The sequence below is a fragment of the Sceloporus undulatus genome, chromosome 6 (genome assembly GCF_019175285.1).
Source record: "Sceloporus undulatus isolate JIND9_A2432 ecotype Alabama chromosome 6, SceUnd_v1.1, whole genome shotgun sequence".
In the NCBI taxonomy this organism is placed as follows: domain Eukaryota; kingdom Metazoa; phylum Chordata; class Lepidosauria; order Squamata; family Phrynosomatidae; genus Sceloporus; species Sceloporus undulatus.
The window spans coordinates 159362560-159389896 of record NC_056527.1 but is presented as its reverse complement, the minus strand read 5'-3'; the positions used below and the strand labels follow the sequence as shown (position 1 = coordinate 159389896).

General features: G+C 40.8%; 2 protein-coding genes across 3 annotated transcripts in view; both read right to left on the bottom strand.

Annotated features, from left to right (window-relative positions):
* Positions 1 to 17403: 17403 nt before the first annotated feature.
* On the bottom strand, positions 17404 to 22323 carry DUT (deoxyuridine triphosphatase). Its single transcript, XM_042475084.1, has 6 exons — positions 22043 to 22323; positions 21307 to 21398; positions 20892 to 20936; positions 18989 to 19063; positions 18285 to 18355; positions 17404 to 17542 (listed from the first exon to the last, which is right to left on the bottom strand). The coding sequence occupies exons 1-6, from the start codon at positions 22213 to 22215 to the stop codon at positions 17486 to 17488; spliced, it is 513 nt and encodes a 170-aa protein (XP_042331018.1). The 5' UTR covers positions 22216 to 22323; the 3' UTR covers positions 17404 to 17485.
* A 2951-nt stretch (positions 22324 to 25274) lies between these two features.
* The window catches only part of SLC12A1 (solute carrier family 12 member 1), a 67446-nt gene continuing 65383 nt past the window's right edge, over positions 25275 to 27337 (bottom strand). For both annotated transcript variants that reach the window (XM_042477176.1, XM_042477175.1), the window contains exons 26-27: positions 27161 to 27228; positions 25275 to 26497 (exon numbers count right to left, since the gene is read on the bottom strand). In XM_042477176.1, the coding sequence (XP_042333110.1) occupies positions 26362 to 26497; positions 27161 to 27228 (204 nt within the window). In that variant the 3' untranslated portion in view covers positions 25275 to 26361. The remainder of the gene's footprint in view (positions 26498 to 27160; positions 27229 to 27337) is intronic.

Below are 27337 nucleotides of genomic sequence, written 5' to 3'. Positions count from 1 at the left end.
ACTTTGGCCACATCACGAGAAGGCACGACTCATTGGAAAAAACAATAATGCTAGGGAAGGTAGAGGGAAGTAGAAAGAGAGGATGGCCACATGCTAAATGGATGGTCTCTATTAAAGAGACCGTGGCTATGAATTTACAAGACCTGAGCAGAGCAGTGAAGGATAGGGAGACTTGGAGATGTCTCATTCACAGGGTCGCCATGAGGTGAGATTGACTCGAAGGTGGTTAATTACAACAATAAAATTAAAACATTCCAATTTAAAATCGACCAAATAGGCCAGCTGGAAGAGATAAGTCTTTAACACTGTTTTAAATTCAAATAGCATGTTTAGCTATCAAATCTTTCCCAGGAAGTCATTTCACAGTCTAGGGGCAGCTGATGAAAATGACCTCTGGATGACAGTTCAGTAACATCAAAAATTCACCAAACAGTTACCCCTTTATTGGGCCAAGCAAAATTTATACTATACATGTTGCAAGCTTTCAAAGTTCCACTGGCTACTTCATCAGGCAAGGGATTAAAGGCCATACAGGAGGGGGGAAAATTGAAGATGGTAGTCATAGGCTTGCATTTTGCTGTCTTTGTTCTCAGTTCAGGTGGTAAGGAGGGATATTACTTGCAGGCTGGCACCTCCTCGTTCTGGCCATGTGGCTCCTAGGAGATTCTCAAAGCCCAAGAAATTTAACATCCATTTGCAAAACAAAAAGAAACTTCCTTTGCAATCCAGTATGTCTCCATCCTTTGTGAAGCAGAGACCATTGAATTTCTCAAAAAGTCTTCATGCTTTTGCATCAAGAAGACTATAAGTGGTGTTGAGGTAGAACATGCACCAAGGGAGCACCGTGACGCCTCCTGCCATGCACAGCATCATGTGGCATGGGGACAGTGTCGGGGTGCACGGTGTGTGGTCACCACATCCCCACATTGCCCTGATGCCGGCATTTATCACCAGTCTGTTCAGGGCCTAACTCATCTAGCCTCCTGGAAATACTATACAAATTAATGGGACTGTTCTGAATAGGATGAGCTATGGTCCTTTAAAATCATTTAAATGGATACCCCTTTTGTCCAGAAGAACTTGTTCCAACCTACTATTCCTAATATGTTATGCCATTTTGAACTAGTATATGTTTCTGTGTTCTGTTCAAGGATAGTAGGCTAATTGGAATTTGACTAAGGCATGAATGGCCAGGAATATAGTCTTATTTAAAACTGGCTTAGTCTCAATGGTTTCCATTTAATGATATAGGAGAAAAGACATGAGTACAATATAGCAGTGTTAGAATATTTTGCCCAAGTCCCAGCTTCTCAGCGGTGAGTGTTACAGGGAAACATATAGTTTTCCCACGAACTGTATATTATTGCTGGCACATGAGACAGTTTATAACAAAAGGAGCCAGTTTAGCATATATAATAGAGTTTAAGAAAACAATGTGTGCAAAGGTGAAATGCCTGTCAAAGGGAAGGAGAAATTTTGTCCCCAGAGACCCAGGAATTGCTTGCCAAGCAGAGAGTTGGATACATTTTTAAGCCAGTGTTTTGCAGCTGAAGGTCACACAAATATGAAAATGTCTTGGCAAAGACACTTAAGTTTTATGATTTAGCTGAAGTCATAACAAAATAATTTTGTCTGTACCAACTTAGAGGAACCAATATTCTTCAGCATGCGGCACTGATACTGCTGAGACCTATTTATGGTATAAGAATATTGTGTTTTCAAAGGTTTTCCCCCCCAGCAAATGTTGACTCTTTCAAAAAATAAATTGATTTTAATGCCAGTCATTTGCTTATGTTACAAATGCTCACTTTTTTGGCATTATACCTCCCACAGAGCTCCAGCTTCATTTCTTACAGTTGTGTCTTGATGTGTATCTTATCAGAGACCTCCAAGGTTTTTCATCAGAAAAAAGGATTCTGAACAAAGGTCCACAGAAGAGGTCTTTAATGCTGTTTGGGTGCTAAACTTAGGCCCCATACAGACAGGGCAAAATAAAGCTGCTTTGGGACACTTTGGAGGTATGCTGTTTAAATGATGCATGCGTACTAAGAGTCCGGAAGCCGCGCCAAAGCCATGATCCAGCCCTAAGGACTGGAGCGCTGCTTTGGTGCAACTTCCAGACTCTTCGTATGCATGCATCATTTAAACAGCATACCTCCAAAGTGACTCGAAGCAGCTTTATTTTGGCCTGTCTGTATGGGGCCTTACTTAGGTTTGCAGGCATTATTAGATCCAAGCATCCAAACTGATTCATTTATGAAGCAATTCTTTGAACACACCTTCATATAGATTTGTGGTAGCATATAGGATTTACCCAGCTGGTTTTGAAAATACGTTCGTTTGCTGAGAACAAATTCTAATATGAGGCGTCCACAAATCAATCTTTCAGCTCACCAGGCTCTACTGTTTGCTGGAGTGTGACTTGCACTGCAACTGGGGGAAAGAAAGCCACACAGGGGTCTCTCCTGCCACATCTTTTCTTTCCCAAATATCAGCAGCAGGGAGATAAGATCACACTTCTCCTTTGAACCTGACAGTTTAAGAGAAAGTCTGAGATGATTCAAACCACGGAGAAGCAACTGCTCTCACCTTGGTTGCAGGAGGCAGAAATGACAGGGGCTGCCACAGGTAATGGTGGACTCTCCTTCAGTGGGGATCTGAGATAGCCATTTCTCAGGAGTGCTTTAATTGTGTGTTTTTGCATGGTGGGGAATTGGGCTAGATGGTGACGTTTGGGGGAGTATTTGGTGTCACAACTGTAAATGTGAATTATAATATTAATAATGTAGTAAGTCTGGTTTATAAATACAGTGGGCCCTTGCTATCCATTTGGATTTGGTTCTAGGGGCTCCATGGATAACAAAATTTGTGGGTGCTGAAGTCCCATTATATACAGTGGCATAGTGAAATGGTGTCCCTCATATCAAATAGGAAAAAATAATAATCAAATTTTACATTTGGAATTTATATATTTTTAGAATATTTTCAAGTCGTGGATGCTTGAATCTATGGATAAAGAATCTGTGGAGATGAAGGACCGATTGCACTGAACAAGATTCCAGCCAATCTATAAATCCATGTATTATTTTGTAGGTTATAGGTGCCCTACCTTGCTTACTGGAGCAAACCTAACTGCAACAGTAAAATAATCAAATGTGTAGCCAAAACAATGCGAATGTGGGTTTTTTGGGTGTTGGGTGGGTAAACACTTCAAGCGAATCTACCAAAGTATGTGGAAATAGGTTAATATTGCTTCTTAAATTGTCAAGAGATCCTATAGAATTTGCCCAGAGTTAAGTTGGCATCATGCTATAAAACCTTCTGCCATTATGAACAATGATACAGTCCATAATCCGAGTAGCCAATAAAATTTTGCATAGCAAAAGACTGGCTTCACATTTTCTGATGTGCGCTATCCAAGAATATACAGCTACACTGGAAGCAGTAACCTAAAACAGGTGAAAGCAAGTTTTAGGTTTAATTTCAACCCCCAACCCATCCCACACCAGAATAGTCAGGGTTTTCAGGTTCATGAACCTCTTATTGAAGCTGGGCTCATTTTCAAGAACTCCTGGACTGTGATTCACAAACTGAGGCCAAAGTTTGAGTCAATTTGGAATAAAATTCAGGTGAATAAAGGAATATTTATGCTGTGAGACAGAAACCACACAAACTTTGGCAGCTTTGCTTACTTTAAACCTAAACCCAAGAAGTTACTGGCTGTACCTTGCCTTTGATTTCTGAACCTGAAAATAAAACAGTGGGCTGAATGAAAAGGAGCCATCAGCAAACTATGTATGAGGGAGATGAATTTCCTTCAGTAAAATACTTCCATGTAGGAAATACCACAAGACCTTTCATAACTTTTATACACGTGGGAAATAGGCTTTGGAATCAATGTGCAAGATTATTCCCTATATTAAGGTGGTATGTTGTATAGAAGATTTTAATATTTTGTAGATTAAGATTAGTGAAAATTTTTCAGAGGATTCATTGTTAGTCAGTACTTCAACCTAATGTGCCTTGCTTTCTATGCATGAAGCTGAAAATGAATTTCTCAGTGTCCAAAATCACAATCTGTGAATTGTTATTACATTTTTATATGCTACATTCACCTAGGCTTGTATAGACAGCCTTCTACTTTGCATGCTAATGTATTTCATTGCAAGTTGTACAATAAAGCAGCCCACAAAATGCCCTGTGACCTTTGAAGATACCTCAAAGGTCAAAAGGAAAGGGCTGAGATCAAAAATGGTGCTTCAGCAGTGTCAATATGCGCACTCACATCGTTCCATTGCATCAGCAGTCCCTAGTCATTGTTTGGATGAGAGGACAATGTGCATTGGTCACTTTGCTAGCTCTCCCGCATAGTAATGTCATGGCAACCCTTTGCTGAATACAGATAGCTGCAAAACTGTTCAGTTTTGTTTTCCACAGACGTAAGTCCCATACTGAATTCCAGCCTATGTTTTGATGTTAGCAGGCATGGTGATAAGTGTAATCCCAAGAATTCCCTATTGCTGAACAGCTATGAAGCAGATTAATGATCAGTTTTTGCAATCATTGGATAATGTTTCCTGGATGTTATTTAGCTGTGAAGGAACAGAGCTGTCAGTTTTCCATGTTTGTTTCACAACTATGTAGGCAAGGCTAGTCTCCTGTGATTCCAACCCTTGACAAGAATGCTGGTGTCACATTACAAGGGAAAGACCCTAAGTATGAAACATAAACTATGGTTCAGAATGTATATGTTATTTTACAGTAAATTATGTACTTTGAATGGTAGACTCAGACAACTAACTCATCCCCAACTCAAGCTGTTGCTTTGCATGCCCCTTATTCCTGTAATTGAGAACATGTGCTATGGAATAAACAAGAACTAAAGCTATTACTCATAATTCTTCATAAACGTTGTAATGACAAGTGATGGGAAGGGTTTTTTCTTTTCTTTCTGGTATGTTAACAGCTCTAAATTATTAGGGTGGGAAGCAAATGTCAATGGTACATGAAAGTTCTTGGTGCAGTATTCACATTTGTTCATGCTTTCACATCCACTGTGGCTTATTAGTTCATGGGAAAAATGACAAAAAAGGGAGTTAAAAATCAGAGAGTGAATCCAGCATCAACAATTGGCCTCTATTATAACAGGAGAAAAATAAAATCTGACCTGGGTGGTTGAGAGGTGGCAATATTGCCTGATGAATTCTACACAGGGAAGAAAGAGATATATAGAATAAGATTTCTCCTGGGAGATGCAATATGCTTTTGACGCAGCACATTCCAATGGAGAAAATACGATGTACAGCACATTCCTTCAATAGCTGTGTCCCCCAATTTCTGATTCAGAGAGCTGGTGCTTTATCTGTCAAAGGAAAACAACATCCCCTCTTCCTTGAAGTAGACAGAATATATTTTCCAAATAGAGCTTGGAAAAGTTGCTCTGAAAAGATTACTGGTTGGGAGATTCTGAGTTACAATCTCCAAAAGTGAGGGCGATATTCTACATTGCCTACTTAGTTAGGAATGCACAACCAGGAAATGTCTCCTGGGCCTGACCACCCCCCCAGTGTACTTTACCAGCTAAACTGAGGCTTATTCCGTTGGTGATCAGGGTACAGGAGGATTTTCTATTCCCTCCCACCAACAAATAAGGCTGCAAAAATCAGAAATTCTGATGCAATTCTTTGTTGCAGCCTTGCTTGCTGGTGGGAGAGGATGAAAACCTCCTCCTTCTCCTATGCCACCAGCTGAACAGATCTCCCTATCTTGGTGCAACTACTGCCTGGTAAAGTAGGTTGGAGAGGTATTTATGATGGTGGCAATAGTGCCACCATTGATACTATCACATGTTAGTGATTACGGTATAGCTTACACATCTCTAACTGCAATACAGAATGCCAGCCAATATTTCCAAATTCTTCACCACTGGCTATTCAGGGCAATGGAATTCAAGCACATGCTGCAGCAGCAACTGCTTGTAAAAGGGTCCAGAGCTTATAAGGGGTATTTTCAGTTCCATGCAAGGCCTGCCCTCACAAGCCTAAAAGCTAAAGCCCCATGGTAACCCAGATGTTCTGCATGTAGAAGATCAAGCTGCAGCATTTCCAGGTCAGATTAGGAAGGATATTATGCCAAAAGTTCATGCAACTCAGCATTGTGTCTATTGGTAGCAAACTCAAATGTCTGTGGGAAACTCACAACCAAGGTATAAAGTGACAGCCTTCCATAATTTGCTTTATTCCAGAGGTATGCTGCATGAGAACATGAAGGCTGATTCGCTACCCAGGCCAATATTAATATATTCTAACACTAATTTTATTTTCTTCAACTCGTATAAATTTTACATGAAGCATTATGGCTCTCTCCTCCTTGGCATTTAGCATACAGAGACTCCAATATTCTATGCTGTAGAAAATATAATTCTATTTTGCACATAACATTTCCCCCAGTGTTTGGAGGTTTGGTGATAGCTAACTGAAGCACTGCAAATGCTGAAGGGCAAAGCATCCATGCTTCCAAATTAAAGACTTCTCCTACAACTATACGAATTACATTAATTGAGTTGTGGCTAGCCTCAAAACCTGATCACTGCCCAATGTGTAGTTATGTGGGAATTCTGGTTTCTGGAAGAGATGTATGTTCCCAAGCTGCTTGGGTGTGTCTCACATGTCGAACATTCATCACAGAAAGAACAAACTGTGATGTACCATTGTCCTATATCCTCGCTGGGACATTGCTTAGCAACAGTTCAGAACAAAGTATGGGAATGACCTCGTGGAATAGAGTGATTCAGGGCATGAAGTTGAAGAAAAAGGAGAACAAACACACCCAGCATGGTCAGGAACAGTTCCCTGTGCATATTTGAAACAACATCATTTGAGACCATTACATTCACTGATAATACATAGTTCATCTGTGGCTAACACCCCTAGATTTTATTGGAGAAATCTACAAATTAATCAGTTTTGTTGCAACTTGATTTAAAATAACATAGAAAATGTACTCCTTGGTTTGTTAGAATTCATAGAAAGAATTCATGGAAGCTGTTCATGTGGGCAAAATAGATATTTTGACTTTCAGAAGATGATGAATGAGAAACATAGAAGTTTTCAGGGAACATCTAGGCTACAGAAAATGTCTCAAGCTTTGAGTGACAGATGAACACAGCAATTCAGCTGTATCCCCAGCCATTTAATTTCATTGCCTGTTCCAACCCAAAGAAATTTGGGGTTTGTTAAAATGCCCATAATGTAAGTTTCAAAAGTAAGTTTCAAAATTGCAAACAAACTTCCCATCTCCAAACTTTATATCCCTTTATTCTAGAGACAAAGATGAAATTCTGGCTGGCTGGCTGGCAAGCTTGTCTCAGTTAGTGGGTGTTGGTAGCTCCAGTGTCAATGGTATCGTAACTCCTGTTGTTCATAGAATCATAGAGTTGGAACAGACCCCAAGGGCCATCCAGTCCAACCTCCTGCCTTGCAGGAACACAGTATCAAAGCCCCCCCCCCCCGGTCAGTTGGCCATCCAGTCTCTGTTTAAAACCTCCAAAGAAGCAGACTCTACCACACTCCAAAGGAGTGTGTTCCACTGGGCTTCCCTCTCAAAAGCTCCCTGTCCTGCTTACCTCTACTGAGGGCAGCACAGCAGGGGAATACACAAAGGAGTAGTCCAGATTCCAGTCCAATGGCTGTACAATACCAGTCAGTCACAGCAAAGGGCAGAGGCAAGAGCGTAGTCACAAGGCAAGTCCAGAGGTTGGGTAAATTGAATCCAAGAGCAAAGAACACAGGAACAACAAGACTGCACAACTGTTTGTTGGCTGCAAAGAACCTCTGCAGCTGGAGGTCTTTTGAAAGGCCTCTGTTTCTCTCAGCTGAAACCTATTAGCTCTCCTCTTGGCTTCCAGCCTGGAAGGCCTCCTCAAGGACTCCTTGACCTGCCTTCTCTGTACAGGTCCTAGCACCTGCAGCCTAGAGTCCATAGAGTCTGTTTCTCCCTCTGCAGCTTCCTGAGCCTGCTCTGGGACTGCTGATCCAGACAACCTCAGATCTGCTCTGTCTCAGCTTCCTCCATGTCTTCAGAGTCTGAGTCCTGTGACTGTCCATGATACTCTCCTGTTACACACCCATGTAAAACACCTGTTCGCTTCTCTTGTTCACCAAGCTCTACCACCGAGCTCAAGAGTCTGGGACTATAGCTACATAGAGCACTACTGGAAGCTAGTTCCTTCCCCAGGGAATCTTCCGACTCACTTGTTCTGAGCAAAAGCCCTGCCTCCCTGAGACCAGGTGCAGAGCAATTGAGCACACAGTCACACGTCACCACAGCTCACCAAAACAATCAGCCTTGACCCATCAGAACAAAGGTGGCAAAGTACACAAGAACAATAGGCAATACTGCACACCGAAGCAAGCGTCTTCTTGGCCAAAACAAAACAACCAGCCTTACCCCAACTGACTTCAACCTTGACTGAGCAAACACTCCCAAAAGACTCTCTGGGACTGGAAAGTTAGTTGCTGGTAGTTCCTCCTCTCAACAGGTCAGTGGCTCAGCTGAAGCCTTGCCCTTTCAGACCATGTGCTCAGGGAGAGGCCAGGGCCAAAAGCAGCCAAAAGTCTCCAACAAGCCCCTTAAAGAAAATAAACAATGAAAAAGTAAAGGAAGACCCCTCAAACACAGCTCCCAGCTCACTTTCTGCTCTCTACTCTGAGTCTTCCTTGACTAATTCGACGTGGAGCTGGTGCAGAAAGTGCTTAAAAAACTGTTGGACAATCATATTTATGTAAACCTTTCAAAATGCAAGTTCCGTGGAGATAAGTTGGATTACCTGGGCTATCAGATCTTGAGTGAGGATGGATGGAGTGGAAATGGACCCCACAAAGCTCCAGGACATGATGGGCAAGGACGTGCCCAAAGCCAAGTGCCAACCTCCGATCTTTTTGGGCTTTGCTAACTTCTCCCAGCAGTTCATCCTGACTTTTGCCCAACTAACCCTGTCCCTAAGTGATTTGATTAATACTAAGGACAAAAAGAGAAATGAGGAAAAGAAAAGAAAAAAAATCAGTTTTTGAATCTTGTGGAAGTCAGGGTGCCAAGAGGCTTTTGAACACCTCAAAGTGTTGTTCACCTCTGAGCCCATCTTAAAACACCCTGATCCCATGGAGTCTTTTGTGGTTCAAGTCAGACATGGCAATTGGGGTGATTTTGTTACAAAGGGAGAAAGAGGCTCCGTTAAGACTATGTGCCCATTTATCCAGAAAATTCTCAGTCACAGAATATAATTGGCCAGTTTGGGGGAAAGAAGCCAAGGCTATATTTTTCAGGCACTTTTGGCCTAGTGGCATTTGCTGGAAGGAGCTTCTGTCCCTTTCAAGGCATATAGTGACCATAAAAATTTGAGTCTCCAAAGATCTCTCAGAGGTTAACCCCTAGAAGATTAAGAAGGCAGAGTTCTTTTACAAGTTTAACTTCCAGTTAAAATACCTGCCAGGGGAAAAAATCCTAGCTGATGCTACCACAACATGACAGCCAAAGGAAGGAGGTGGTAGACAAAATGTTCACCCTGCAGCAACTAGGACTGGCAGTGGTTACCTAAAGTCAAGTGACAGCCTAAGCCCAAAAGCCCCTCTGGAGCAAAACTTTCAGAAAAGCATGGCCAAGTGGATGGAAGGGGATGCTTGGCTCAAAGACTATGGAGAGGAGGTTGTTGTGTGTGACAACAGAATTCCATAGCCTTGAGCCAGAAAAGAGTTAAAGTGGTGCCAAACCAGGTTATTTATCCAGTGTGAATGCAGTCCTGGTGTATAAGGAGGGGTAAGCAGATGCTGGGATATGTTCCTGGGATCCAAGGTCAGCTGCCTGGCACTATGCGTGGGGAAAATGCAGGCTGTTGGAAGTTCTTATTGGGGAAGCTGTAACCTCAGATCTAGAAAGGGATGTGTTACTGTGCTAATCTTCTTCAGTAAACGCTATCTGGTTTCACCCAAGAAGCATGTTCATTGAGTTAGACACAGGGCATTAAACCCAACAAGTTTCCACGACCAAGTGAGGAGTTGCACCCTGGTCTACAGAGTTGTTGCCCATTTCACCACACTGGGTTCTACCTGGATTTTAATCCAGACTATAAAGGAACTATTTAAGGTCCTAAACCCTGTCCTCAAAATTGGTCAATGTTTTGAATATTTTTGACAGTTTGAACAAAAATTTGGAGCAGATTTACTACCGCACAAATAAGCCACCAGTTGTTGCTGCCAATTTTAAATTAATGTTTCTGGCTTTTACACAATAAGGCAGGTATTGCAGATGAAGGTTTAAAACGCTGAATTCTCTACAACCTGTCTACTTTTCCTTTAGAAGAAAATCCATGATTTTGAATTTTGTCGTCCAAGCATCATCCAAGCACAGATAGCAGAGCAGGATCTAAGGTGTATTGGCTGAATCTACCAAGCTGAGCAGGAAATTGAGATTTTTCTCTCTATAAATGGTAGTAATGGTTATTTTGTCTTGAATAGATGGCAATACCGCCCCCCCTTCCCCCTTTGAATTTGGCTACTAATATGTAAACCACAAAATAGTCATGATAAAAGAATCCAGACCAAGCTGTTCAGTTTTCTTGATTATTTATTTTGTTTTGTCTAATTTCACCATAAACAAAAGCAACCAGGAGAAACATTTGCTTGACTTCAAAACATGCCAACTTCAACTGGGTTATTATTTAAGTATTCATTCAAGATAATTTATATGCAACAATGCTCAAAGTAGCTCACATTCAGTTTTGGTTACTTTGCTGTCTCCCTGTGTAGGAGCTTCTTGCTGAATGGACAGAACAGAAGCTCCTTGTTGAATATGGACATTGCAGAAATGCTCAATTCTATTTCATGCAGATGAAAATCTACTTAGGTAGAATTCCAGCCAGCAGTCGGGTCAACTAACCTAATCAGATGCTAGCAACACATAAAAACCACATGCCTTTGTAAACAGTGTGTAGAGAGATCTTGTAGCACCTTTGAGACTAACTGAAATAAAGACATTGGCAGCTTGAACTTTTGTAGACTTTAATCTACTTCCTCAGACGCATTTGTAAACAGGTAAGCCTTGAATGATCATCTAAAGGACAACAGTAAGACCATTTCATAATCGTGTCATAATCATGACTGATTATTACAGATGGACTGCCTTTTCAAATCAAGGGAATTGCCAAGATGAATTGAATAGGTAGGCAGGCTCAATATATAGTGTTCTCTACAGTAAGAACTCTGCACCACTTTACTCTTTGTACGCTTGGGAGTGTTAGGGGCCAGAACTGTTTAGCTGTGGCTGTATGTGCCATTAATTGTTTTTCTCAAACCACTCCACAGATGCTCCTTTTATACATAATATAGTAAAAGTAGAAAAATAATAATTGCATGATTATTAGTCTGGAAAAGGAATTGCCTATCCATTTTCTACGAATTATAAAACATGAAGTGCATGATAGCCAACAGGGGTGGAAATGTGTTTGTTAATGCCTTCATGTGTTTATTGCAGTGTATCACATTTCTGTACAATGTTAGGTAGTTGTGTATCAGAGCTGCAAGTAATCTCTCACAACAAGCCAGTATATGAGCCTACATTCTCTCAAATCTCCTTTAGATCAAGCATGCAGTGTATTTGCAGCCTTATTTCTTGAGAGATCCTTATGTATCTTGCCTTGGGAATTCTAAACCATATGCACGTCCCCAGAAACTCCCCAGCACACAATGGCCATGAGTCTATATTGCAGTCTACATTGCCTAATTTTACCCATACTTAGCTACAGTATGTAGCAGATTCACTATGGAACTCTCCTAGTGAATTGCAAAGATACATATCAGGGCACCAGCAAGTATACCAATGTGCATTGGACTCTACTGATGCACCCTGGTATTTCCTCTCTGGTGTTTCAAAGCACTTTGGGAGGCCTGATATGCACTGGCACCAATTGAGAATCAGTGCTGATGCACAACAATAATTTTGCTGGCTCCTTTATGTAGTAATCTCATGGCAGCCCCTCGCTGAATGTGGACATTTAAAAATTGCTCAGTTTTATTTCCTGTAGACTCAAGTCCACTTACGTAGATCTAAGCCCAAACTGAATTCCAGCCAGTGTTATTAGCAGATGCAGAGCAGCACTTTAAGTGACTTTTGGAAGAACAAATACAATTACAAACTGAAGCCATCCATAACCAAGCAGTTATGCAATGATACCCTGGTACATAAAGCATCATCCTACCATTGTTCAGTTGTGGATGGCTTCAGTGTGCCATTATATTCTTCTTAAAGTAACTCCAGTCTCTGAAACAGCTGTGAGGAGGAGTGAGCAAGAGCAAGCTATCTTTATGCTGTGGTACAGAGAAGCCCCTTTTTAGAGGAATAGGTTTGTCAATATTCTGACTACTGTACTCAGTTTGATAAAAGCACATAGAACATGAGGGTGAATTGGTGGTTATGAGGAGTGAGGAATACAGTGGTGGCTTATGAGAAATCATTTTAGACCATGCTCAACTTCTGTTTTGTGCTGACTGTGAATCCGAGTCTATTCAAATTAACTAAAATCAATTGCAACTTATCCAGCATTTGGTCCTGGTGTTATGTAAGAATTTCTCAGATGGACCCCTTTGCCTGACCTATTCACTACGACTACAACAGCAAGTATCTGAGGGTGAAAATTGTGTACTACTGCCTCAGAAAACCGAATAGTCCATAACATGACTTTTTTAAAAAAAGCAAAAGCTGGTAAGCACTGAAGCAAACTGTTCAGTTCAGTTCACACTTGAGGTCACAAATGTATGCAAGTTAAAAATGCTAGGCTTGCCAAAAAAAGCACACTGAACTTTAACCAAAGAAACGGACACTGTTATTCTTACAAGGAAAGATTTGATGGAGCAGGAAATGGGCCAGGTCATAAATGTTTATTTAATACTGAAACTTATTTAACCGTCTTGAAGCCAAAACACAATGACAGCAGACACTGAGTACCTGTCTGAGTAGTTACAAGTCTCTGCCAACTCAGAAACTGAGGCATATTCATAAGGATTCTCATAACTCTTGCTATGTTTCATTATTTCTCGCACAGGCAGGGGTTGAACAGGCTCAAGAACAGTGTCACAGCAATGCCAAAATTAAAGACATTTGGTGGCAATTGGGTAAGGCAAATATTTCTATTGATTGAAATTTTCCATTCTTGCTGCAGCTCAACAAGGGGAAAGGAGCCATTGGTGTCTCAGCTGCTCCTATAGGCTAGAAGTGACTGTGCAAATAGCTCAACTTTCCAAATTGTATTTCAATTATAGACATAGCTCACCTCCTCGACATGTTCCACTATTGCTGTGTGTTGCTTTCCACCAACATAGCCCCATTGGGAGTCATCAGTAATTAATTACAAACATTGGGATGGAGTGAAGGAAACCATTTCTTGGTGCAGTAATGGGAAAAAGAACAGGCAACCTTCAAGTGCCATCTGCTGGCTAATTTAGTGTACTAGATGCAACCCAAACCACCCCACCCATTTTCATATGCTAAACCTTAAGAAGTTTAATAAAAAGCTCTGTGTGTAACAGATTTGCTAAAAATTAAAGTTAATGTAGGGAATGAAGATTAGTAAAGCTATGTATAGTGCCACAGCATGGCAATTGTCACAGAATTCATCTGCTTATAGAATCAGAGTTGGAAGAGACCGCAAGGACCATCCAAGTGCAACCCCCTGCTATGCAGGAACTCACAAAGCATCCCCAACAGATGGTCATCCAGCCTCTGTTTAAAGACCTCCAAAGAAGGAGACTCCATTACACTCCAAGACAGTGTGTTCCACAGCTGAACAGCTCTTACTGTTAGGAAGTTCCTCCTAATGTTAAGTTGGAATCTCTTTTCCTGGAGCTTACATCCATTGTTCCGTGTTGTAGAATCTGGAGTAGTAGAAAACAAGCTTGCTCCATCCTCAATGTGACATCCCTTCAAATATTTAAATAGGGCTATCATATCACCTCTTAACCGTCTCTTCTTCAAGCTAAACATACCCAGCTCCCCAAGTCTTTCCTCATAAGGCATGGTTTCCAGACCCTTCACCATTTTGGTGGCCCTTCTCTGGACACACTTTCCAATTTGTCAACATCCTTTTTGAATTGTGCTGCCCAGAACAGGGCACATTATTTCAGGTGAGGCCTGACAAAAGCATTTCCGTTACCATTCAAAATAGTTTTTAGATTGTATAATTCTGAACGATATGCTTGAAAGTTTATGGATGGCTGCATTTTTAAACCTCTAAGATGCTAAAGTCACTAATGTATAAAATTCTTCAGTGACCAAAATGACTTCTGGGCTCTTTTTGCAATTAACAGAAACAGAATAAATTACTCTAGCTCTGAAGTGAATGTGTTGTTAAGACTACAGTTTTTGTGCTGCCTGACTAGAAATAGTATGTGCCTTCAAGCCAAGGATGTGATGAAAGCTCGTCACTATTCATTAAACATATGGGAATTTGGTTTCTCAATGTCTTTTATATTAAGTTTCTCAATGTCAAGTCTTTTATGAGCTGTAAAATTTGGCACCAAGGCGTGAGAATTTTCATTTTACTTAATTTGCAAATGAAGTGATAGGGAGAACTTCAAAGAAAAATTCTAAGTGCATTCAGACAGTATTTTAGCTGAGCATTTAACACTATGGAACACACAAGGGAACTCCAGTAGAATATCAGCATGTGCTTTATTGACTACAGCAAAGGATTTGACTGCATAGATCATGAAAAGTTATGGCTTGCTCTTAGAGAAATGGGAATGCCACTTCACCTGATTGTCTTGATGCATAATCTGTATTTAGTACAATAGGCTGCAGTCCGAACTGAATACAGACAAACAAAATGGTTCCCAACAGTAAAGGAGTCGGGCAAGGCTGCATTGTCACCCTATTTGTTCTACTTCTGTGTAGAAAATATCATATGAATAGCAGGATAAGGCTGCATTTGCATTGCAAAAATAATCCGGTCTGACACCACTTTAACTGCTATGGCTCAATGCTATGTAATTCTGGGAACTGTAGTTTGTTCTGAGAGCCAGGCAGAACATTCAAATCAGGAGGAAGCTTAATTGAGTACAATGGTACTCAAGACCATTCTAGATATTTTATTGCAATGGCCTAGGCCCAGATATGGCTCAGAGGCCATGGGAACCTAAGGGCAGGACTTTCTCATGGGCCATGCTTAAGGCAATAGGGGTACCTACCTTCCTGGATCTTGGGGAAACAGTTCCCCCGAAACACAAATTTGGAGTGGCAATGGAAAATTTGTAATTTTCAAATGAAGCTGACCAATGGTTTGGTGCCAAATTTAAAAAGTTTGCAGCGGTCTGAAACCAGTAAACAGTCTTAGTGTAGCAAAATACTACATGTATTATAAAATCATAACCTACATGTGTGCGTGCACACACACTCACACAAACCAAAAATAGTTATAAATATATCAGTGATACTCCCCTTATTTCCCAGTAAAATCGGAATATTTTTGGAAGAATTGCCAAACTGACCCATCAATCAGGGCTTATGCTCGTGAACCCTTAAACACCCTAAACTGGATGAAGAATAGAACTGACAAAAAGAGATATTCCCTGTGCAGCATTGGAAAGCCAGGACAGAAGAAGTTACAAAAGGGAGCTAGAAGCAAAACAAACTGGCGGCTAATTCGGCACATGATTCCAGTGAGGCACTCTACCACAATTATCTGGACAGTTAAAATGACCACTAAGGATGAAATGCCAATTCACAATGGCTCTGTCTAAAACAGACCAATTAAGGCGAATGCTTCACAGGATCTTACAATCATAGAGTTGGAAGAGACCTCAAGGGCCATCCAAGTTCAATCCCGTCATTAATACACAACCAAAGCAGCCCGACAGATGACCACCCAGCCTCTCCTTGAAGACCTCCAAAGGAAGAGACTCCACCACCCTCCAAGGGAGTGTGTTCCAATGCCAAACAGCTCTTACTGTCACTGTATTACTTCCAATATATAACTCCAGGAGAATGTGATTACTTCCACCTAAGGATCTACTTCTCAAAGACCATTAACTAGGTCATCCCTGTTCATAGAATCATAGAGTTGTTGGTTAGGATGAGATCTAAAATGATCCCCTTGTTGCCTCTTCCACCATTTGGGCAATGAAATGGTCTTTGGGACAAGTGAGGAATTTGCTGGACCTTAAATTCTTGGCTGAGTTTGACTTCCAGCAAATATCAGGATAGCTGAAGTCACTTATCACTACTACATCTCTGCTTTTGGAATGTGGGGTCACGGGTTCTCGAAAGGCATCATCCAATTCCTCAGTCTGACTTGGGGTCTGTAATAGACTCCCACAATAGCATCCCTGTTGTTTCCCTCCCCATTAATTTTGTGAAAAGGAGAGAAAAGTGCAGACCAAGACCCCACTTCTCCCAATTTTAAGATTCTTGCACTAAAATGCACCTGAAGCTCCCCATGCATTACGTGACAAAATAAGCCCCCCCTCCCCACACCCAAATTGTTGACATGAAGTGACTCAAATTTGAAGAAGAAATTCTAGTATTTTGGTGCAGTTCAGGGGAGCTGATTGTGGCCCTTTGGGGGGCTGGAATTGACCTCCAGCCCCCACACAGTTGCTCACTTAAGTAAATAATAGATGTCCGTTCTGTACTTACTGGTAGCTGGATCACTCCCTTTATGCTTTCAATGCACAGGGAAGAAATTCACTTTCATGCAGCACTGTCAGGAGCTTCATGATAGCAGCAATGAAAAGCAGCAGTAACACTCCCCTTTGTCTCAACAAGGGAAGAGAAGTGAGGGAACAGACTACCTCAGCCAGCATTGCCAATCTTTGCCAGGTTCATAGTACTTTAATGAACGAAGAGTTAACATGTTATTTTTATTTATTTAATTTATATCCTGCATATCCCCTATCATGGGATCAAAGGATACATTTTACTTTTAATAACGTTTCAAAATTATGGTTTCGCTGCCATTTTGTAAGAGGCCTTGGGAACAATTTTGTGGAGTGAATGACTCAAATACATGACTATTGTCCTTTGTAGATATAAAGCAGTCCAACCTTTCTGAAATTTGTTGATGTTTTGGATTATTCTCCATACTAACACATTAAAACAGCCGGTGTGGTATAGTGTTCTGAGTGTTGGGCTAAGACTGTGGGAGATCAAGTTTTGAATCCCCACTGTTACAGAAACCCACTGAATGACCTTTGTGTATCTTGGCAAGAAAACCGTATGACGGGTTTGCCTTAGGGTCACTGAGATACACACCACCAACAACAATCGCTGTACAAAAAGCAGGTATAGTGACCTATATGTCATAACACTTTTTAGTTCTTTTAGTAAAAACTTCACCTCCTCCTTAAAAAAAAAACCAAGTCTAGAAAAAAAGCTTTATTTATTTAAAGAAGTTTTATACAGAAACAATATAATGAAGTTCTTTAATACACGTTAAGGTCTGTCATTTCTGCCCAGTGGATCCAAAGCCTCCTGAGCCACGTTCTGTTTCATCCAAAGTCTGAAACAAACATAAAGTTAGCTTTTCTACTAGTATCTGCTTTATAACGTATGCTTTAGAAACCTGTGTCTACCTATCTATTTCCTGTCTGAAGGTGAAAAATTAACTAATGATATAAAGTCGAAGGCTTTCATGGCCGGCATCCATAGTTTTTTGTGGGTTTTTCGGGCTATGTGGCCATGTTCTAGCAGAGTTTCTTTCTGACGTTTCGCCAGCATCTCTGGCTGGCAGGAAAGAAGAAACCCTTAAAGTGAACAAAATTTGGCTACCAGTCCTGAAGAATAGCAAAATAAGGACTCAGCAAATGCAAATGGGAAACCATTTAGAGTCAGGGGCTTTTCCAGCAGATAATTGATCACCAATTAGCAGACATTAATCCTCGTTTGCATTAGCCTCCCAGGCTGAGGCCAGCCATCAACACAGAACAAGACACATGCAAATCACTCCTGCATTCCCAGGCTCACACAGGATATATACACCTGATTTTTCCCAGGCAAAGCATTCTCTGAAGATGCCAGCCACAGATGCTGGTGAAACGTCAGAAAGAAACTCTGCTAGAACATGGCCACATAGCCCAAAAAACCCACAAAAAACTATAAATAATGATAGTTAAATAAAGTTTAATTAATAGTAATCAGGAATTCTTTTTTCCCTTTCCTGATTTTTAAAGCAATAAATCAACTGTACTAGTAATTATCAACTATACTAGTAATTACCTCTTTTCTGACTTCAAGTTTCTTACCTGGACTTCTTCAAGTTCAGGATAGTAGATGCGTTCACAGATTAACTGGGCAATCCTGTCTCCCCTTTTAACTTCAAAAACAAAATAATATTTAAAAACTCATAGTATCAGTATCTTAGAAATATTACAATAGGCGTATTAATACATTTTATTTCCTTTTTTAAACAAAATACAACCTTGGGGATACTTTTAGCTGTTTCAACTCCTACTTTCTTTTTCTACCTACATTAGCCCCTACATTTCCTCACTTCATTGGCAGCAAAACATCCCCAATGGTATTCTGTTCCCCAACCCTGTTAATTCCCTAGTACTGCTTTCTTCCTTATGCAACAAGCAGTATTTCTTATTACATCTCTTTGCATGCTATTCATTATTTTTGTTTGTACTCTGATTCATGCAGGGGAATTCTTCTCCTGAAGTGACTATGATTCTGAATGCAACAGAACATAATAACAAAACACATGTATTAATGGAGAGTGAAACACCTTCAATAATAACTGCAAAGATCAGGTTCAAGCAGTATCTCATATTTCATTAACATTCTACTAATACTCATGTCAAAGTTTCAACATTTTTACATGTACTTAATGAAAACAAATATTCATGCTCACTAGGCAACGTTTTTAAATAGCAGGCAAAAAATGTCAACTCATAAAGACACAACATTCAATTGGATATCTAATATCATCAAATTTAATTCTTACCTTTAAAGGGTTCCTTTCCAAAGTTAAATAGTACAACACCAACGTTCCCTCTGTAATCTTCATCAATTACACCAGCTGTAATAAGACAGTACACACAGCAATTGTAACAATGTTTTGCTTTACATTTAGGTCACACATCGAATGATTAAATTTCTGCTAGACCAAAATTAAAATAAACTTCTTCAGGCCACAGATAGGGTTTTAGCAGCATATTTTCCAAGTAAAGGTATAATTAACAATTAAATTATTTTGCAAACAAACCATACTAAAAAAAATCAATCAATATCAATATCAATTAATTACACTTATTACTTAAGATTTTTATTTATCATGAAATCACATTAATGTTTTAAAAAACTGTATCTTCTGCTTGTTTGTTCTGTAAATGCTGATTATATTATTAGTCCAATTTCCAAATGAAACAATTGGCCAGCAGTTTGAACAATAAAGAAATGAAACCAATTTACTAAGTATGAATGTAAGTTTTTGCTATCTAGACACTATAGTTGTCTGCTCTGATTCGCAGTGGACATATCCCAATGCCTCATGAGGTTTAGGTTGGTGGGTACACATAACAGGGCTTTCTCTGTAGCAGTGCCTCAACTGTGGAACTCCCTACGAAGGAAGTTAGACTGGTCCCATCTTTTAAGCTTCCAATAGGAAGCCCAAACAGGGCTGTTCCACATGGCATTCAATGTTTGTAATTGATGTTTTGACGAGTTCAAAACTAGATTTAAGGGCCCTATACAGACAGGCCAAAATAAAGCTGCTTTGGGTCACTTTGGAGGTTTGCTGTTTAAATGATGCATGCATCCTAAGAGTCCAGAAGCTACACCAAAGCTGCACTCTAGTCCTTAGGACTGGATCGTGGCTTTGGCACGGCTTCCGGACTCTTAGTACGCATGTATCATTTAAACTGCATACCTCCAAAGTGACCCGAAGCAGCTTTATTTTGGCCTGTCTGTATGGAGCCTAGGATTGGTTTTAGACTGCTTTTAGAAGTTTTAAAAGTGTGTTTTAATGTGTTTTAAAAATGTTTTTATATTTGTATTGTTTTAATTGGTTTTTTATTTGTTCATTGCCTCAGGCAACTTTTGTGAACTGGGAGGTGATAAAGAAACATTTAAAATACGCCTACATGTTAGCCACATTGAAATTCTCAAATGCTTTGCACCCAATGTAAATTTTCCAATTGCCAAAGACGTGTGAAATCAACCATGGTTGTTTTTTATGACTGATATAAGTTAGAATAAAGTAAATTTGAATATGGTGAATGAAGCATTGGAAAGTACAGACAGAATTCAAGTGAACAATCTGTGCACAGAAAAAGCATTCTGAATCAATAGAAACATCTGTCAGGGTCCCTGGCAGATCATAAAACCTTATTGCTTATTTCATTTCTTCTGTTATGCTACTGGTTTCTGTATTTGGGTGCTGTTTGATTGTAAAACAACTCCATGTTTAAACAACACGACTGGTTCTCTTCAGTGGCCCTAAACTAAAAGATTTACCCCAGTTGTTGGACAATTTTTTTCAGTTTCTGGGGCTAATGAAAACTCTCCACTCTCAGTAAGACAGGACTTGAAACTGCATAAGGTTTCCTATTGACATCTGTACACCTGGACTCTTGGTGAATGGGAAAACTTAACTTAGCCTAGGATCCCTCCTCCACTTTTGGAAAACCATATCCCACAGTACTGGACAAGAGGAACCAATGGCTTGATTCCATATACTTCTTGAATAAGCTGTTTAACCTGATTTTTTTTTATCTAAGAGATTAAAATATTAGAATAGAATAAGATCTTTATTATGGTCATAACAGACCATCGCAACTGAAATATTAACTTCATTGTGCTGCAAACAAATACATAGATGTTAGTGTATAGAGAAATAAATAACTTACCCCCAACATCGATGAAATGGTTTGCAGCTAATCCAGACCGAGGAGCTGAAACATTGGGGGAAATGATAGCTTTAATGTACGTAAATTGTAAACTGCACAAATTATCCAAGTCAATTTATTCAACCAAGTAATATTTCAACAGAAAACTGGCCCACAGATCCTTTGAGGACCTCTCTACAGTAAAGAAACCAGCACTGGAGCTTCATCCAGTTCCTCAGTCTGACTTGGGATCTGTAATAGACTCCCACAATAGTCTTGGCTACTGCTGTTAAGGAGCCAAGTAGAGCAAGCAGGACGTACAGCATGATGCCCTCTGTTTGGGTGCTTTGATTGTGAGTTCCTGCATGGCAGGGAGGGTTGGGCTGGAGGGCCCTTGTGGTGTCTTCCAACTCTATGATTCTACTTGTAAACTTACCCACTCGACCATAGCATCCAGCGGGAAGAGCAATCTGGATATCTGTTTTCACTACAGCCTTTCCCGAAGCAGCGATCTCATAGTCATAGGCGCTAGGAAAGTGAACAAAGTGAAGAAGTTATGCCCTTAAGATGGTGGCAGATAATTGTCATGTATAAACTAGCAATTAAATGTCTTAATTAAATGGCAGCAGGAACTTTCCTAGACTTCAGTCTAGTTCTTCAGATGCTCAGTGCTTGGGAATCCTGGGAACCGTAGTTTATTGTGGCACCAGAGCTTTGTCTGACAGGAGGCTATATGTCTCACAAAACAACAGTTCTCGCAATTCCCTAGCCTTGAGCCAGGACAGTTAAAGCGGTCTCAAACTGGGTTATTTCTGCAGTGTGTTTGTAACCAAGGTGACAGCAGATACTACATAATGAAGGTGGGATAAGGAGTGAGTAGCAGATAGAGGCTGCATCCACACTGCAGGAATAATCTGGTTTGAGATTGCTTTAAGGGCCATGGCACCAGGCGATGGAATTCTGGGCAGTGTACTATGCAGCCACACTGGAGAAACAACCCAGTTTGGCACCGCTTTAACTTGTCTTGCTCAAGGCTATGGAATTCTGGGAGTTGGAGTCTGTTGAGCTTTTGTGGCTCAAGGCTATGGAATTCTGGGAGTTGGAGTCTGTTGTGGGGCCCAGAGCGGAGCTCATGGCCTTTAAAGCGGTCCCTGCTCTGGCCCCCTTCTCACCTGTACAAGTCATAGCCCGCCGCCCGAGAGGAGCCTTTGGAAGGAGCCACGGCGTTCTCCGAGAGCTTGGCGAAGCGGAGCCTGGCGCTGGGGTCCTCCTCCTCCTTCTCTGCGCTGGAAGGCTTGGGCCTCTTGTTGGGGGACGAGGCCGGGTCCGCTTGGGAGCAAGGCATGGCGAAGGAGGAGAGCAGCCGCAGTCGTCTGAGCGGGAAGAGAGCAGAGACTGAGAAGCCCGCGCTTTCTCTGCCGCCGCGACGCCAGCCTTTCAACTCAGGGACCAATGGGAGCGCGGAGGGGGCGGGGCCTCAGCCGAAAAGGGGAGGAGTTCTGAGGCGAAAGGCTTCTGTAGCCAAAACCGGGTAGAGGGACCCGGATTAGAACCGGAAGACCAACTTCCGGTTTCGTATCCTGTTGCATTTTGGGAGTTGTAGTTCACCGAGACCTGAGAGCTCCCTGGGTTGAATACAGTAGTCCAAATGCCCCCTTCCTAAACTACAAGTCCCAGAAAGAAACAGGAAGCAGCCAGAGCTGTTAAAGCGAAATAGCAACAGTTTATGATAATTTCCTAATAAACTGCTTCCGACCGCACCACCAACATTAATCCCCTTTGACGCCACTTTCATTGCCCTAGCTCAGTTCTAGGGAATCCTGGGAATCGTAGTTTATTGTGGCACCACAGGTTTCTTTGACAGAGGCTAAATGTCTCACAAAACTACAGTTCCCAGAATCCCCTAGCATTGAGCCAGGGCAGTTATAGCGGCCTCAAACTGGATTATTTCTGCAGTGTGTTTTGGTTTGGGGCATACATTTTAAAGCCTAGTCCAGTGTGGTCCCCAAACTGCTCTTTTAAAGGGATTTTGGACTCCAGATCCCAGAATCCCCCAACATGGCTGAGGCTTCTGGGAGCTGGAGTCCAAAATCTCTTACAGTGCCAAAAAACTGACACAGCAAAGGCTCCCTCTTCCTTTTTCATTGCACTCAAGAAGCCATTTTGACAGCATTTTGCCATGGCTCAAGGCTATGGAATTCTGGGAATGGTAGTTTGTTGGGGCCCCCCAGAGTGGAGCTAGATAAAAGAATATCGGCCGTGAGGGAAATTCTTTATCTAATTCATCCAGAACTAGCATTGTACATTTTTGTCCCAGATGATGACCCAGGGCTTTTGGAGATCGCTCATTCATAAAGTCACAATACACACTGGAGTCAATTTGATGGCAAATAACAACAATGACAAATTGGTTTGGGCTATTTAAAACTGTAACAAAGCCCTACAATATCATACTCTTAAAATAACCGACGCCTTTTAACTTCCAGAGCATGGCAATAGATCTCTTTGTGAGCAACCAATATATATATTTATGTGATGTCTTGAGACAACTATCACACTATAATCCCACTTTTGGCATCTATTAATTCTAGCCAACTTTGCCCTGCTCCATTATATTTCCAAAAAGGAAAGAAAGCCGATGTCCTGTAGATGCTGAAGTCATGGCTCATTAATGAATTCTTATTCTTTTCAATGGCAGCATGGAGAGTTGAACCCGCTACTCCTTGAATCCTAGTCCAACAGACAAACCACTAAACCACAATGGCTCACGGTTATTTCCAACTGTGGGAGACTCAACTACTGTACATTGGAGTCTTGAGGGTCCTGTTTTGCCCAACAGTTTGGCTTGTGCATTTGTTTAGCCCTGCCAGCTTGCTGTCTCCTCTGTGATAAAAGTACAAGTGACCCCTCCAGCATAGACACTGGTGAGGATGATAAGATCTACAATACAGTAATAACTGGAGGAGCTCAAATAGTTCACACCTGCATTGAGGCAAAGAAAGGATATGGCTTGCTTCAGAAATCACAGAATCATAGAGTTGGAAGAGACCCCAAGTGCCATCCAGTCCAACCTCATTCTGCCATGCAGGAACTCTAAGTCAAAGCATCCCCATTGACAGATGACCAGCCAGCCTCTGTTTAAAGACCTCCAAAGAAGGAGACTCCACTACACCCCAAAGAAGTGTGTTCCACTGTCAAACAGTTCTTACTGTCAGGAAGTTCCTCCTATATGTTGAGCTGGAATCTCTTTTCCTGCAGCTTGCATCCATTGCTCCAGGTCCTGTTATCTGGCGCAGCAGAAAACAAGCTTGCTCCATCCTCAATATGACATCCCTTCAAATACAGGGCTATCATATCACCTCTTATCCTTCTCTCCTCCAGGCCAAACATCCCCAGCTTCCTGAGTCTTTCCTCATAAGGCATGGTTTCCAGACCCTTCACCATTTTAGTTGCTCTCCTTTGGACATGCTCCAGTTTCTCAGTCCTTTTTGAATTGTGGTGCCCAGAACTGGACACAGTATTCCAGGTGGGGCCTGACCAAAGCAGAATAGAGTGGCACTATTACTTCCTTGATCTGGACACTATACTTTCATTGATGCAGCCTAAAATTACATTGGCCTTGTTAGCTGCCACATCACACTGTTGACTCATATTCAACTTGTGGTCTACTTGGACTCCTAGATCCCTTTCATATGTCGTCTCCTTAAGCCAAGTGTCCCCCATATTCAGTGGAATAAGTGAAATCAGTCATTGTTGGCCCCAAATGGACAGGCTATAGTATGTGTAGAAGATGTTACACTCTTAACATTCATTATACAAATCTGTTTTGTGCTGGTAGAATTATTTTTGCCTAAAGATGTAAAGTGCTGCAATGCTTCCTGAAAGCAAGACTGAAGGTGTGTGATTTAACTAAACCAGAAAAGCTGACGATAATTGATGATGGTAGTGGTTGCACCTGAAGTTTGCACCCCTTTTCAGTATTTGAAAGAAATCTGGTTGTTCCGTCCTTATTTCTCAGCATGCCATGATGATTAGAGATCATCAGTGGTAAAGCCCAATATGGGATTGAAAAAGGGGATTGCTCCTAATAGCATTATTTGTGACTGAACAAAGGACTTTGCCAAGCCATTAGAGAAGTGAATGCTGTTGTCTCTGGAAGCATAGCAATACATATGGTGTTTCTACAATAACCTTATGGACAAGCTCTCAAGATATTACATGGCTCTTTGAAGTTTTGTTGCAACACTACCCTTCTGGAACGTGGTGTTAATAATAGGACAATAAATATCATTGCAATAAATATCATATGCAGTAGATATGATAAATATGAATAAATATCATCTGCAGTAGAAATAATACTATAGAACATATACTTTAATTCAGTTTAATTTATTTTGTGTTAATATACTCAACATTGCCATTAGAATATTTTATACTAATCAGGAAAAAAAACTTTACAATAAATGAATATTATATTTATTTGAAGGGCACGCGACCACTTGCCAAAATAAATTTTAAAGCATTGCTTAAGGTTACAAATCTAGAGAAATCATGATGCAGATATGACATCTTGTCAAAACGTAGGTTAGCGTAATTCATTTTGCTTTGAACTTGTCTAAGTGTATGCTGGTTTAATATGATTGCAATTTATCGCTATATAATAATTTGAAAATTCATTTTAATCTATAAAGCTTTCAAATGGGACTCACAGGTCTTCCTCGCTTATGGTATAAAAGGATTACAATGGATATAATTGCTGCCAATGTATCCCTCGCCCAAACAGAACAAAGAGCAAGAGTGCCAGGGAATTTTGGTCCGCAGACATCATACCTCTCAAAAGAGGTAGAAGATGGTCTGACCTGTAAAGCAATATGTAAAGGCAAAGTCTGAGGTCATTCAAGAAAGCTAAAAAATACCAACCCAAGGGATATTCAAAGGAATAATAGAGTTGGTCAGAAAAGCCAAATAAACTAGCCAATTCAAATGTTGAGGTAAAACAAAAGTACTAGAGAGGTTCTGTCAATGCTGCTCATGTGCCAAATGAAAAAGAACTGGAGTAAATGAGCGAGAAGAGTGGGGATAGAGCTAAGGATGGGCAGAGTTACTACCAAAAATCAGCTATTTTAGAAAGCGCTCAATATTTACTATGCAGGCGCAGGAAGACCCAGTTGTGTGATTCACACAGAGCACCAAGAAGAACCTTGGGGTTCCCCCAAGCATGCTGATAATGTTCCATTTGTGTGAGGATGACACCATTTTGGCTACAGAAAGACCAGCACTGAGAGAACTAAACTATTTATTAATGCATATGACCCAGCTTTTTGCTGTTATATCGTGGCACCAAAGTGATTTTTCAGCAGCTAGGGAGGGAAATGTTAATGTGTCAGACACTGAGATGAAGTTACTTTTGAGTATTCTCCCCCCCCCCCCCACATATGTTCATCCCACCATTTCATGTAAAATGCAGATAATGGATTCCAGGTGCCGTTTGCTAAGAATAAAATGTTAGCACATTTTTGTGGTTGCCTCGGATGAGCAAAACTGGAGGCAGATTCTTTGAGAGAATTTCCAACCAAGCCATATAGAGGTAATCAGATATAATTCCTTTTCTTGCCACCGGTAGGCTCCTGTTGAATGGAACAGAATGACAGTTTTAGTAATAATAATAATAATAATAATAATAATAATAATAATAACAACAACAACAACAACAACAACAATACAGTGATATGCCTCTCTGATAGGGCCCGCACAGACAGGCCAAAATAAAGCTGCTTCAGGTCACTTTGGAGTATGCTGTTTAAATGATGCATGCGTCCTAAGAGTCCAGAAGCCATGCTCCAGCCCTAAGGACTGGAACGTGACTTTGGTGCGGCTTCCGGACACTTAGGATGCATGCATCATTTAAACAGCATACCTCCAAAGTGACCTGAAGCAGCTTTATTTTGGCCTGTCTGTATGGGGCCTATATGAGGCTGAGCATAACAGTGCTAGGTTCCTGATCAGCCAGGTATTTTCCCCCCAGTCTTGGGTGTGATTTAAAATTGGCAGCCATCTTACATGTTTGCTCAGATAAAACAGTCCATTTAAAGAGGTTTGTCAAGTAGTTGCATAATAGTTAATCACATCTTCTCCCCAGCACATTTCTGGAAATATGGGGTATGAGTACGTGTGAATAAAAAATGAACTTGAGATAAATCACAATAGTTCAAACTTGAGTTCTTGGCTAAAATCTCCCATTGTATATACTTGTTCTCTATTTGAATTACGACTAAAATGATGTAACTTACAAAACAATCAGATTAGCTGCTCTAGAGTGTTCCTGTAGAAGTTCATTCAAACGGACTTGGCGGTAGCTCTGTTTAAAACAAAGATCAGCAAGTTTGGCAATGGATTACTTCAAATGTGGGAAAGAAGTTAATAATAAAATTTGAAACTCAATTACTTCCTTCCAACTAGAGTACACC

Excerpts from the sequence above, each read along its gene's own strand:
- DUT (XM_042475084.1), bottom strand. The coding sequence starts at position 22,215 with ATGCCTTGCTCCCAAGCGGACCCGGCCTCGTCCCCCAACAAGAGGCCC. Across the intron at positions 19,064-20,891 it reads CCATTTCATCGATGTTGGGG|CTGGTGTAATTGATGAAGAT; the intron begins GTAAGTTATTTA and ends GTCTTATTACAG. Across the intron at positions 18,356-18,988 it reads TGGAAAGGAACCCTTTAAAG|TTAAAAGGGGAGACAGGATT; the intron begins GTAAGAATTAAA and ends TTGTTTTTGAAG.